The 14,485-nt window shown below is 44.3% G+C and overlaps 1 protein-coding gene across 1 annotated transcript in view; it reads right to left on the bottom strand.

The window, feature by feature from the left end:
- The window catches only part of LOC309495481 (adhesion G protein-coupled receptor L1), a 163,220-nt gene that overhangs the window by 108,166 nt on the left and 40,569 nt on the right, over nucleotides 1-14,485 (bottom strand). Inside the window, exons 8-18 of the mRNA XM_082165297.1 lie at nucleotides 13,720-14,016; nucleotides 11,880-11,983; nucleotides 11,618-11,803; nucleotides 9,540-9,578; nucleotides 8,396-8,576; nucleotides 8,019-8,141; nucleotides 7,359-7,564; nucleotides 5,779-5,952; nucleotides 2,743-2,952; nucleotides 651-871; nucleotides 489-555 (exon numbers count right to left, since the gene is read on the bottom strand). Of these exons, the coding sequence (XP_082021423.1) occupies nucleotides 489-555; nucleotides 651-871; nucleotides 2,743-2,952; nucleotides 5,779-5,952; nucleotides 7,359-7,564; nucleotides 8,019-8,141; nucleotides 8,396-8,576; nucleotides 9,540-9,578; nucleotides 11,618-11,803; nucleotides 11,880-11,983; nucleotides 13,720-14,016 (1,808 nt within the window). The remainder of the gene's footprint in view (nucleotides 1-488; nucleotides 556-650; nucleotides 872-2,742; nucleotides 2,953-5,778; nucleotides 5,953-7,358; nucleotides 7,565-8,018; nucleotides 8,142-8,395; nucleotides 8,577-9,539; nucleotides 9,579-11,617; nucleotides 11,804-11,879; nucleotides 11,984-13,719; nucleotides 14,017-14,485) is intronic.

The following is a 14,485-nucleotide window of genomic DNA, read 5'->3' as shown; positions in this document are numbered from 1 at the left end:
TATTATGTATGAGGGACGTACATATCGGTAAGTTGTACTGTATCTTTCAACATACCTATTGTTCATTCGTGTTCATTTACTAATAACTAGTAGTAAAGAGTAAGAGATGATCGGTTCACGTACAGCGATCTGTCACGTCACATTTACAAGCGCCAAAACGCTATGTATTGTTTGAATTTCATAATAAAATTGATAGAATCGGAGAGCTGAGAATTTGTTTCATATCAAAATGAACAAAATGATCAAAGTGAGAGCGTGTGAAAAGGGTCAATTGCGTGAGTCTCACGGTGAATGCCTGAGAGTTGGCAGCCCTGGTGCAGTTTTGTAAGCTCTTCTATCTGCATAAACCATGCATATATAAAACTAACTATACACGCAAGTTAGCATGAGTAGTGCAGTGGTTCAGCATTACAAACACAGCCAATGTCTAGCAAAAAGTATTTGTAAATGATGCATTTTATGAGCCAGTGCATTAAAATGAGTCTCACCAGGATAACGAGGGAGGCGGGGCCGATAAACGTCCAGATGAAGTAGTTATCCACCCTCAACCAGCAGCTACAAACACACAGAAGATGTATTACACACACACACACACACACACACACACACACACGGATGTCATCAGCACACGCAGAGGGAAACACACTCACGCTTTGGGTCCTCCGTAGCTCCTGTAGTCGATGGCGGTGGAGATGGCCACCACCAGCGTGGGGAAGCCGTACGCCGAGAGGTAGTAGTACTTGCGCCGAGACGTCTCGCTCTCGAACACCTCCACCATCAGCACATACAGCTGAACCGTCTCCATGCAGAGCCAGCAGAACACCGACAGCAGAGAGAAGTGCAGCAGGCCCGCCAGGACCGGGCACACAACCTACACACACACACACACACCTGACGCATGAGCTGATGAGGTCTGGATTACTTTAAAACAGTCTTGCTTGGTCTGGTTAAGTCTGATAAAGTTCTGTTCAATCTGATGATGTTTATCTTTAGTGTGATGAGGTCGGGTTTAGTCTGATACAGTCTTGTTTGGACTGATGAGGTCTGGTTTAGTCTGATGAGGTCTGGTTTGGACTGATGAGGTCTGGTTTAGTCTGATACAGTCCTGTTTGGACTGATGAGGTTGGGTTTAGTCTGATGAGGTCTGGTTTAGTCTGATACAGTCTTGTTTGGACTGATGAGGTCTGGTTTAGTCTGATGAGGTCTGGTTTAGTCTGATGAGGTTGGGTTTAGTCTGATGAGGTCTGGTTTAGTCTGATACAGTCTTGTTTGGACTGATGAGGTCTGGTTTAGTCTGATGAGGTCTGGTTTAGTCTGATACAGTCTTGTTTGGACTGATGAGGTTGGGTTTAGTCTGATGAGGTCTGGTTTAGTCTGATACAGTCCTGTTTGGACTGATGAGGTTGGGTTTAGTCTGAAGAGGTCTGGTTTAGTCTGATGAGGTCTGGTTTAGTCTGATACAGTCCTGTTTGGACTGATGAGGTTGGGTTTAGTCTGATGAGGTCTGGTTTAGTCTGATACAGTCTTGTTTGGACTGATGAGGTCTGGTTTAGTCTGATGAGGTCTGGTTTAGTCTGATGAGGTTGGGTTTAGTCTGATGAGGTCTGGTTTAGTCTGATACAGTCTTGTTTGGACTGATGAGGTCTGGTTTAGTCTGATGAGGTCTGGTTTAGTCTGATACAGTCTTGTTTGGACTGATGAGGTCTGGTTTAGTCTGATGAGGTCTGGTTTAGTCTGATGAGGTCTGGTTTAGTCTGATACAGTCTTGTTTGGACTGATGAGGTCTGGTTTAGTCTGATGAGGTCTGGTTTAGTCTGATGAGGTCTGGTTTAGTCTGATACAGTCTTGTTTGGACTGATGAGGTCTGGTTTAGTCTGATGAGGTCTGGTTTAGTCTGATACAGTCTTGTTTGGACTGATGAGGTCTGGTTTAGTCTGATACAGTCTTGTTTGGACTGATGAGGTCAGGTTCAGTCTGATGAGGTCTGGTTTAGTCTGATACAGTCTTGTTTGGACTGATGAGGTCTGGTTTAGTCTGATGAGGTCTGGTTTAGTCTGATGAGGTCTGGTTTAGTCTGATACAGTCTTGTTTGGACTGATGAGGTCTGGTTTAGTCTGATGAGGTCAGGTTCATTCTGATGAGGTCTGGTTTAGTCTGATACAGTCTTGTTTGGACTGATGAGGTCTGGTTTAGTCTGATGAGGTCTGGTTTAGTCTGATACAGTCTTGTTTGGACTGATGAGATCAGGTTCAGTCTGATGAGGTCTGGTTTAGTCTGATACAGTCTTCTTTGGACTGATGAGGTCGGGTTTAGTCTGATACAGTCCTGTTTGGTCTGCTGTGATTTGGTTTAGTCTGATACAGCCTTGTTTGGACTGATGAGGTCTGATTTAGACTGTACTGATTTAGTCTAATCTGGTCTGATATGGTCCGATTTTGTCTAATGTGGTCTAGTTTGCTCTGCGGTGTTCTGGTAGGATCTGGTTTGCTCTGAGATGTTCTGGTTTAGTCTGTACAGTTTGATTTGATTTGGTCTGATTTGGTCTGATATGGTCATATTTAGTCTAATGTGGTCTGGTTTTGTCTGATTAAGTTTAGTCTGGTTTGCTCTAATGCAATCTTGTGTGAATTGGTATAGTTTAATGTAAGCTGGTGTGGTCTAGTTTGCTCTGATGTGGTCTGGTTTAGTCTGATACAGTTTAGTCTGATGTGTTCTGAGAAGGTCTGGTCCTGGTGAACTCACGGTGTAGTGTGTCTTGTCCATGCCGATGAGGAAGAGCAGCTGTGAGATGAAGAGCGTGAGGCAGAGGTTCTTGTGGATGGTGGTGCGGTCACTCTGAAGACCCCTCAGACAGCAGAAGGTGGAGATGCAGAGAGCCAGACACACCAGAGAGATCACCATCCCCACCCACGTGATGACGAAGAGGATCAGGCCCTGAACACCTCCGGGATACTGGGAGAACAGCAGAGCGTGAGCGACACACGCGTAAACACACGCATACACACATGCATGTTTTTTAAAATTAGTTTTATGTTATTTTATTCAAATTTGACATTTTACAAAAAAGCAAAAGATAACAAGATACACTTTGAAAATATATACAAATCAATTAATGATAATATCAACAGAAACAACAATATAAATAATTATTAATATCATCCACCATTAATAACGATAATATAAAAAGGGGGGAAAAAACAAACAAAATTAATCTGATGTGGTCTGGTTTAGTCCGATACAGTTTAGTCTGATGTGGTCTGAAGTGGTCTAGTTTAGTCGATGTGGTCTGATGTGTTCTGGTTTAGTCAGATGTGGTCTGGTTTAGTCTGATAGTTTAGTCTGATGTGTTCTGGTTTAGTCTGATGTGTTCTGGTTTAGTCAGATGTGGTCTGGTTTAGTCTGATACAGTTTAGTCTGATGTGGTCTGAAGTGGTCTAGTTTAGTCGATGTGGTCTGATGTGTTCTGGTTTAGTCAGATGTGGTCTGGTTTAGTCTGATGTGGTCTGATGTGTTCTGGTTTAGTCAGATGTGGTCTGGTTTAGTCTGATACAGTTTAGTCTGATGTGGTCTGAAGTGGTCTAGTTTAGTCGATGTGGTTTGATGTGTTCTGGTTTAGTCAGATGTGGTCTGGTTTAGTCTGATGTGGTCTGATGTGTTCTGGTTTAGTCAGATGTGGTCTGGTTTAGTCTGATACAGTTTAGTCTGATGTGGTCTGAAGTGGTCTAGTTTAGTCGATGTGGTCTGATGTGTTCTGGTTTAGTCAGATGTGGTCTGGTTTAGTCTGATGTGTTCTGGTTTAGTCTGATAGTTTAGTCTCATGTGTTCTGGTTTAGTCTGATGTGTTCTGGTTTAGTCAGATGTGGTCTGGTTTAGTCTGATACAGTTTAGTCTGATGTGGTCTGAAGTGGTCTAGTTTAGTCGATGTGGTCTGATGTGTTCTGGTTTAGTCAGATGTGGTCTGGTTTAGTCTGATGTGTTCTGGTTTAGTCCGATAGTTTAGTCTCATGTGTTCTGGTTTAGTCTGATGTGTTCTGGTTTAGTCCGATAGTTTAGTCTCATGTGTTCTGGTTTAGTCTGATGTGTTCTGGTTTAGTCTAATGTGGTCTGATGTGTTCTGGTTTAGTCTGATGTGGTCTGATGTGTTCTGGTTTATGCTTTAGGGGTGTCCCCGACTATGGATTTTCATAGTCGAATCAGAATTGTCAAGTCTTACACAATCATGTGTATGGGGGCGGGGCTTTAACATTTCAAAGCCGCGGTGTACAGAAAATCACACAAAGATATAGAAGAAAAATGTATAAAAACATTTTGGATCAATAAAACTAAGAAATAACATAAATAACTCCAGAAAGGCCACACTGCAGACAGGATTTACATTTCACATGCAAATCAAATTAAATCGGCTAAATTACCTGTGCGAGCAGGCTCTAAGTACAGCACAACATCGATGCATCATGCGCCGAAAAAATAAACAATTAATTTACTGAATTAAATTAGAACAGAATATACCTTTCTTATAAATAAAAATACAAAACGAAATAAATCAGAATCAAGTCACAAGATGAGGAACAAATGTGTGCAAAATGCCTAAAGTGCGGGGGAACATATATTCAAAACACAAGCCACAAATAGTTAGATTAGATAACCCTGACAGATACACCCTGACGATATTAAAATAACGATAGTAGCCAGAATTTTCAACTTTGTCTTTTTAACTGCAGAAACAACAATAACTGTTAAACTGGACTGGCAGTCTTTAGCTAAACATGTTCACAGCATCCAAAAATCTAATTAGAACCGGCTGAAAAGTTTTGACATCACTTGTACCCGATACCTGACCGAGAGAACAAACCCAGTCTTTCACTCTGTCTGTGTCCGTTGGAGTCTTTTGTGCGCGCGGATAAAATACATTCTAAAACACGTAACGTGAGAAACGTGTAACGACTTAATCTCCTAAAATAGTTAAAATAAAATATGAAAACGCATTGCGTTCATATTCTGGGTTCATCTGCTTATCTGCACATAGTATGGTTTCTTAATAAAGTATGTAGGTTACTGTGTACATACATTAAGCCACGTTAAAGTGCCTTTTAAGTGTTTTAAAAGCTTTTTTCACGTTAAGCATTTTAGAATGTCCTGTGGAAAACCAACTTGTTAACGTTGGCCGGCAGAAGTGCGATCATGGTTTTCCTGATGCTAAATCCAGCCATGGAGAATATCCTTTCTGATGGTGTACATCCACACTTTAGATTTTCTTATCCCAGACATTGTTAAAGATTTAAATCCTTGCCGCCAAGACGCTCCTCTGTCGGTCACGGATTGAAAGTGAAACTTAAATCTGTCACGGGGTGTTTTTGGAATTTGGATTTATTCACGCATGTTAAAAAATATTAATTAAAAGCTTCTTTCTTTGCACATTTTTATATACAGCATTATCATAATAGGCTGAATATTAATGTATTGACAGAAAACCGGTATTTCTATGTGAAATCAGACATTGCGCGCTCTCATATAGCCAAAGTGGCATGATCCTCGTTTCATAACACCTCTGCGAAGATTCGACCGTGAGATCGGTAGTCGAATCAGGCTCCTCCTATCGAAGCATCGAATCTTCGACTATTCGGGGTCACCCCTACTTAGTAGTATGCAGTTTCAGTGATGAAGCACAAACAAAAGCTCAGTAGAGGGCAGAGCAGATAGCACACATGCAATACATTACTGATGAGAAAACACACATGCGGGTGTGTGTGTGTGTGTGTGTGTGTGTGTGAGACTCACGGCGGGCTGCTGGTGGTTCATGAGCACAGCGAAGTTGGTGAGATGCGAGCAGGCGCAGGTGGTGTGTGTGTTGTTGCTGTGTGTTCGTCTGCAGCCCTGAGACGACCACTGGCCCGTCATCGAACGCTCAGAGTAATTCCAGAACGAGCAGTTGGGACTGAAGTGGTTCTCCAGCTGACACACACACACACACACACACGTACAGATTAGGTTCTGAAAATGTTTTTCATTGTAATCACTAGGGCACCCCCCTAATAGTCGACTAACTGTTAGTTGACTAGAAGAGGTTTGGTCGACTAAGATTTTATAAGTCGTTTAATCATTTGCCGCTGTGATTAGGCTATACGTATTTTATAAAGGCAATTATAAGGCGCACACAGTATCTGTGTGTGTGTGTGTGTGTGTGTGTGTGTGTGTGTGTGTGTGTGTGTGTGTGTGCACCTGTCGCAGTGTGAACTCGACCGGTTCGGTCAGGAACACACGACTGGACTCTTTGTTCATGGATGCGGAGATGATGTGTGTGTGAGTGTGTGTGTGTGTGTGGATGCGGAGATGATGTGTGTGTGTGTGTGTGTGTGTGTGTGTGCACCTGCAGGTGTCGCAGTGTGAACTCGACCGGTTCGGTCAGGAACACGCGACTGGACTCTTTGTTCATGGATGCGGAGATGATGTGTGTGTGAGTGTGTGTGTGTGGATGCGGAGATGATGTGTGTGTGTGTGTGTGTGTGTGTGCGCACCTGCAGGTGTCGCAGTGTGAACTCGACCGGTTCGGTCAGGAACACACGACTGGACTCTTTGTTCATGGATGCGGAGATGATGTGTGTGTGAGTGTGTGTGTGGATGCGGAGATGATGTGTGTGTGTGTGTGTGTGTGTGTGTGTGTGTGTGTGTGTGTGTGCACCTGCAGGTGTCGCAGTGTGAACTCGACCGGTTCGGTCAGGAACACGCGACTGGACTCTTTGTTCATGGATGCGGAGATGATGTGTGTGTGAGTGTGTGTGTGTGTGTGTGTGTGTGTGTGTGCACCTGTCGCAGTGTGAACTCGACCGGTTCGGTCAGGAACACACGACTGGACTCTTTGTTCATGGATGCGGAGATGATGTGTGTGTGAGTGTGTGTGTGGATGCGGAGATGATGTGTGTGTGTGTGTGTGTGTGTGTGTGTGTGTGTGCACCTGCAGGTGTCGCAGTGTGAACTCGACCGGTTCGGTCAGGAACACGCGACTGGACTCTTTGTTCATGGATGCGGAGATGATGTGTGTGTGAGTGTGTGTGTGTGGATGCAGAGATGATGTGTGTGTGTGTGTGTGTGTGTGTGTGTGTGTGTGTGTGTGTGTGTGTGTGTGTGTGTGTGTGCGCACCTGCAGGTGTCGCAGTGTGAACTCGACCGGTTCGGTCAGGAACACGCGACTGGACTCTTTGTTCATGGATGCGGAGATGATGTGTGTGTGAGTGTGTGTGTGGATGCGGAGATGATGTGTGTGTGTATGTGTGTGTGTGTGTGTGTGTGTGTGTGTGTGGATGTGGAGATGATGGTGTGTGTGTGTGTGTGTGTGTGTGTGTGTGTGTGTGTATGTGCACCTGCAGGTGTCGCAGTGTGAACTCGACCGGTTCGGTCAGGAACACACGACTGGACTCTTTGTTCATGGATGCGGAGATGATGTGTGAGTTGACGGCCAGACTGTGTCCTCCTGGCTTCGGCTCGCCAGCCGTCTTCACCGTGGCGTTCAGAGTCGAGAGAAATGACCCCAGGTTCTTATAGAGCGTGAAGACCACCTTCACCTGACCTGATGGACACACACACACACAGTCTCGTGTCATTGACAAATTTAGCTGTGTTCAATACGACTGATTCAATTCAATTCACATTTACTTGTATAGAGTCCACATTACATTTTAGAGTGATCTGTTATCTGTTAGAGGAAACTGTGTCTAGTTATGTATTTCAGAAATGTATATATAAAAGAAAATCACAGTTAGCTAAAAAAAGTAATTTAAACAATGTAATACTTAAAGGCAGAAACAATGAGTTCACTGAAGTAATGAATACTTGTGTGTTAACAAATGATTATGACATTTAGAAAAATGTAGCATTGGTGCTGATCCCACACATCTCTCAAAATAACCCTCATCACACACACACACACACACACACACACACACACACGGTGACTGTTGCCATGACGACGCTGAGAGAAAAGACCCTGGACACGGTGTGTGTGTGACGGATCAGAGACTGACCGTTGCGGCTGTACTGTTTGATGGTGGACGAGGACACGTGGATGATGCTGTCACTGTCATACGAGTTCGGGAACGACAGATCCTTCAGCTCCATCTCTGTGTTCAGCACATACACCTCCAGATCTGAAACACACACACGCACACACACACATAGAGACTGGAGTAATGATGCTGAAAATTCAGCTTTGTTCAGAGGAATAAATTACACTTCACTATAATTCACATAGAGAACAGATGATTTATATTCTAATAATACTTCACTATTTTTAATGTATTTTGATCAACTAAATGCAGCATTCAGAAACATTAAAAAGAGTTTGCAGACTCCTGAACGGTAGTAACGTGCAGGCGTGTGTGTGTGTGTGACGCTCTCGTACCGATGTTCGGCGCGCGGTCGCTGAAGTGTCCCCCGTACAGGTTGTTGGCCAATAGAAAGGCTCCCTTCTCCACGACGTCGAGCATCATGGTGGCGGTGTGAGACTGTTCTGTAGCGTTCATGTCCTGCCACGACTCCAGCGCCTCCAGACGCAGCAGGTTATCCACCGTCTGCACCACCGCCTGCGCACACACACACACACACACACACACACACACACAGGTTATCCACCGTCTGCACCACCGCCTGCGCACACACACACACACACACACACACACACACACACACACACACACACACACACACACACACACACACACACACACAGGTTATCCACCGTCTGCACCACCGCCTGCGCACACACGCACACACACACACACACACACACACACACACAGGTTATCCACCGTCTGCGCACACACACACACACACACACACACACACACACACACACACACACACACACACACACACACACACACACACACACACACACACACACACACACACAGGTTATCCACCGTCTGCACCACTGCCTGCGCACACACACACACACACACACACAGGTTATCCACCATCTGCACCACCGCCTGCGCACACACACACACACACACACACACACACAGGTTATCCACCGTCTGCACCACCGCCTGCGCACACACACACACACACACACACACACACACAGGTTATCCACCGTCTGCACCACTGCCTGCGCACACACACACACACACACACACACACACACACACACACACACACAGGTTATCCACCGTCTGCACCACCGCCTGCGCACACACACACACACACACACACACACACACACACACACACACACACACAGGTTATCCACCGTCTGCACCACCGCCTGCGCACACACACACACACACACACACACACACACACACACACACACAGGTTATCCACCGTCTGCACCACCACCTGCGCACACACACACACACACACACACACACACACACACACACACACACACACACACACACAGGTTATCCACCGTCTGCACACACACACACAGGTTATCCACCGTCTGCACCACCGCCTGCACACACACACACACACACACACACACACACACACACACACGAGGCGTCGCACACTCACACAAGTGTGTGCTGTATAATTACCTGAATAAACGCTCGGCAGGTCCGTTCTCTCTTCTGAAGCTGAAAACACAAACAAAACTGTTACTCTGATAGTGAATGTGTGTGTGTGTGTGTGTGTGTGTGTGTGTGTGTGTGTGTCTGTATCTGTCTGTGTGTGTGTGTGTGTGTGTCTGTGTCTGTCTGTGTGTGTGTGTGTGTGAGCACCTTGTAACTGAGAGTGTGTGTGCAGAGCCGTCGCATAGACTGTGCTAACTGTGCAACCGCACAGGGCCTCGCGCCACTAGGGGGCCTCGCAATCCTACTGTGTTTATTTTTTTGTTTTATTTATTTAAAAAAAAGATTATAAATACATTAGTTATGTATGATTTTGTATCAATGACATGTCTCTGTCAAGGTCACATAAAAAATAAATAAATTATAATAAAAACAAATCCAACAAATTAAGCGGGTTTTTCATTGCGCTACGTTATTCCGTAATGCGTCCTCACTGAAGACGGGAGAGGGGGAAGCGAGGGAAAGCCAACATGTCAGCGTCAAGAGAACGCGACCGCTTTCGCAAGCACGAATCAGGTTCTGAGGAAAGGAAAAAAATTAAAAGAAGGAAGACTTTCATAAGTTACTGCGGGGATCGCTGGATAAATCTGTCAGCACTTCCAGAGATGTGGTGGCAACAGCTAGAGCTAGCATCTCCATAACCCACGCCGACACTGTGGCAGAGCCTAGCGGGCTTCATCAACAGCAGGACGGGAACGTGGGCACTGAGGACGACGGTGAAGTCCAAGGTGAGGGATGAGGATAAATATCTGTGCTCATAGGCGTAATTTGCGGGTGGGACGGGTGAGACATGTCCCCACCACTTTTTAAAACATCTCGTGGCACGAATGTACCAATTCTACAAATAAATAAAACATCTCCAGTTAACTGGCAGAGCATTCATTTCTTTCGTTTGTTAAATAAGAGACGATCTAGCGCTGAAATGTGTTTTTTAAATCAAGTGTTCGTTGCCGCTGCGATCAGAGGTCCATCCCCATTATTACAGTGTTTTCTCGTGTGGCTCGCGGACACGCCGCACTGTCTTCACTCGCGCGCTTCAATCCGTTGCGGATACTCTATTCGTTCTGGTGAAATCACAAAACATAATGCACACAAATGTGTCCCTGCCTGATATACATCCACTGATGAACATAATCAGTTTTGATGAGGAAAAAAAACTATACGAAAAAAAAAACTATACGGCTGTAAAATACACTGCTGGCCCTATCTTGCACCCAGCGCAATTGACTTTGTACACGACGCATGTATCATTCCTATTTTGCACCCGCGCACAGCGGACTTTTCCCTCCACAGACGCACGTCGGTAAACTAGCAAATGCATTTGCGCTCGGGGGCGGTTCAGCGAAAAGAGGAGGCGTGTTCCGGCGCAAACGTATTTTGCAGGTTTAGAAAATAATTCCACCATAGACCAGGAGAAACCTAGTCTAAAGTCAGTGGCGCGTTGCGCATGTTATTCATATGCTATTTTAGGGGCGCATGCTTGGCCATAATGTAGCGTGTGCACAACGCACATACACTTTGCTTCTCTCACACAGACGCAGCAGTTCTCATTTTTAGAAAACCATACATTATAACAAGGAAAAATATTAACACACGAGGGAAATCATTGTTGTGTCCATGAAGATGTGAAAAAATAGGCATAAATCTAGCTTACACATTTACTCAAATTATCATACGCATGTTTAACCGAAGCTAATTTGGGTGTGTTTCTCCATCCCCAATGTCACTTCTCTGTGTTTTACGGCCCTGACGAGAACGTCGGTCTCCTCGGCTGTGAACCGCTCCTGGCGTGCGTCTGGCAAATCCGCCGTTATAATAGCAATCCGCCATGGAACAAGCACGCCTGCTCTTAAAGGGAATGTGAGATGACGCTCTGATTGGTTTATTTCACGTTACGCCCAAACCATACCTATGAGTAATGAAGCTACTTCACACCAACCGATTTTAGATTTCTGAGATCCGCCCACAAACTTACTTGCGTTTCGCGCTTGATACTTGCGTTTCAGATCGTTAAAATAGGGCCCTGTGTGTGTGTGTGTGAGCACCTTGTTGTAGTTGCGTGTGGCCGACTCCTTGTTCCCGGGTCGCAGTGCCTGTAACTGAGAGTCCAGGATGTCCAACAGCTGCTCCATCAGTCGCACAGAGGAAGTGACATCGCCAGCATAGACACGCCCCCGTGTGTGATTGACAAGTACAGCAGCGATATGGGCTGCGTTCTCCCCACTCTTAATCTACAGAGACGAGAGAGAGACATCAGATATTTGTCTGTCCGTCTGTCTGTCACCTGACCTCTGACCTCTGACTGACCTTCTGAGCGACCTGGCTGACCCAGGGTGATGTGCAGTTGCTGAGGTCGGGGCCTCTGGGGCTCCACACCACTTCATCAGACATACACTGATACGAGGCGATTCCTGGGACACGGACAGAGAGAGAACAACAAAACACGATAAAGCTGAGTTTTAAACCTTAGAAGAGCCGCCAAGACCTGAAACACACATCAGTGGAACACTTTGATCATTTCCCGGCAAGGGTTCAAGGGTTCATTCAGAGGGCAGAACTCAACAAACAGATACACACTTACTTGTTTCAACATCAAGATTAAAACGCTTAAGTTTGTATGAGGGAAAAGTTTTTAATCACTTTTATTGTCATCATCTTATCATTTTAATGGTCCTGCTGTGTGTCAAATTGATTTTTTATAAGTTTAGTAGTCCCTCAATTTACATGAGCTCATGAAAACCGCATGCATAATAATCATAATACAATTTGAAAACAGCATTTAGTTTTAAATGAGGTTCATCACATCGCTCTGCAGGAGAGTGTGGCTTTAAAGCTAACATTAGCATATGACCTTCAAGTCCCTTGATGTAATCCGTATGATCAACATCAAGTCAAAACACTACTTGCCTCTAATAATAATGCGAAACATGTTTTAAAATATGCTCTTCAGTCTTCAGATTAAAAAAATTTAATAATAATCTTTTGACCGAAATATTTTCCTTGTTTTTTTGTTTTTTCTTCATCGGAATGGTACGAAACTTGGTAAAGGTTTTGGCACTTGCTGTGCAAACACACAAAAAAATCATGGACATCGTTTGAAAAGGTTAAATGGTCCTGAATTAAATAGTCACTCTTGTGCTCCTCACGGTCAAGATTGAGCACATTGGAAATGAATGAGACGAATGTCCTCTAGTGGAAGTGTTTGGTACTGCAGCCGAACAACAAGATATCAAGCTAAAATTTTGAACTCAACTTGTTTAGAATTATGGCTTTGATTTTCTTGCCGTTTTAGAGTAAAACATGTTTTTGAAAATATATATTTCATATAAAACTTGAAAATAGCATTTTTGCGTAAATTTCCGCAACTTATTTCACATCAGCAATAATTTGCCAAGTGTCGTCTTTTAAAAGAGATCAAACTTCAGTCTGTTGCTTTAAAGCATTCAAGATTTACCACAGTTTAAATAGGAAATTCAATTTTCAGGTCTATGCTCAAAAAATGTATAAATGGATTATAAATACAGTGTAAATATAATTTAGTACAATAAAATATACAAAATATTCAAAATATTCAATAAAATACATTATCGAACTAAAATATAGTACATTTGTTTAATTGAAATAAAAATAAATAAAAAATCTGTCATTTTTGACCGATTCGCGAAGAGCACCAGAGGGTTAAGGCTGCTTTTGTGTAATGAGGATACTCGACAAAAAAGACATTTTGGCATAATTGTGTGTGTTACTGTTCGTTCAAGTGCGAAAGAGACCTCGATACTGGTGCACATTTTTCTGTTTCACATCAACAGGACATTCACAAGGAGCGTTGAGAAGAAGTAATCGGAGCTGCCAACACACACACACACACACACAAGCTCTTGAAGCTCCGCCCTCTGTGCCGGGAGCAGCAGCTCATTTGCATTTAAAGGGACACACACAAAACAATGCGTTTTTGCTCACCCTCAAAATGTGACAATTTTAACTTGCTATAAAACATTATCTGTGGGGTATTTTGAGATAAAACTTCCAGAAACTTATTTTACATCTTGTAAAAAGGGTCATCATACCACCCCTTTAAATATGTTTTAACGTGTTAAACTGTATCAGAACGTTGACAGCCCTAATTGTAACACAAGCATGTACTGACCGAGGGATCCTTTGGGACAGGGTCTCTCCACCGTCTCCCCTCGGTGGGTCGGGGGCCACTGGACCCCGCGGGTCACGCGACTCTCACACACGGGTGTGCGCGGCCCCTGCGGGCGGCGGGGGGGCCTGACGGTCACTGGGACCGTGGCTGTGATGGGACGCCCTGCCGGAGCCCTGTTGATGGCTCCCACCGGGTGAAAGGTCACGGTCGGGGTGGAGGTGGAGCTGAAGCCCAGAGACACCGTGGTGGAGAGCGAGTTCGGTGGAGTGGTGGAGAGAAGAGGGGTCGAGAGAGGATCTGAGAGAGGAGAAAAAAACCAATGCAGTGAGGTTACACAGAAAACAAACACTGTAAAGCCGGGTGCACACTGTGCAATTTATAATAGTCCTTAAGATTGTTGCTTGTCAGACTGTACGAACATGATCATCGCTGTAAGTCATGTCACACTGTAAGATCTCAGTTGTCATTAATGTCACACTGTAAGATCTCAGTTATCATTAATGTCGCACTGTAAGATCTCAGTTGTCATTAATGTCACACTGTAAGATCTCAGTTATCAATGTCACACTGTAAGATCTCAGTTATCATTAATGTCACACTGTAAGATCTCAGTTGGCATTAATGCCACACTGTATCAGTTGTTATTAATGTCACACTGTAAGATCTCAGTTATCATTAATGTCACACTGTAAGATCTCAGTTGTCATTAATGTCACACTGTAAGATCTCAGTTGTCATTAATGTCGCACTGTAAGATCTCAGTTAT

This window comes from Leuciscus leuciscus, assembly GCF_965113295.1.
Source record: "Leuciscus leuciscus genome assembly, chromosome: 3".
NCBI classification, from domain to species: Eukaryota; Metazoa; Chordata; class Actinopteri; order Cypriniformes; family Leuciscidae; genus Leuciscus; species Leuciscus leuciscus.
This window is presented reverse-complemented; position numbering and strand designations above follow the sequence as displayed.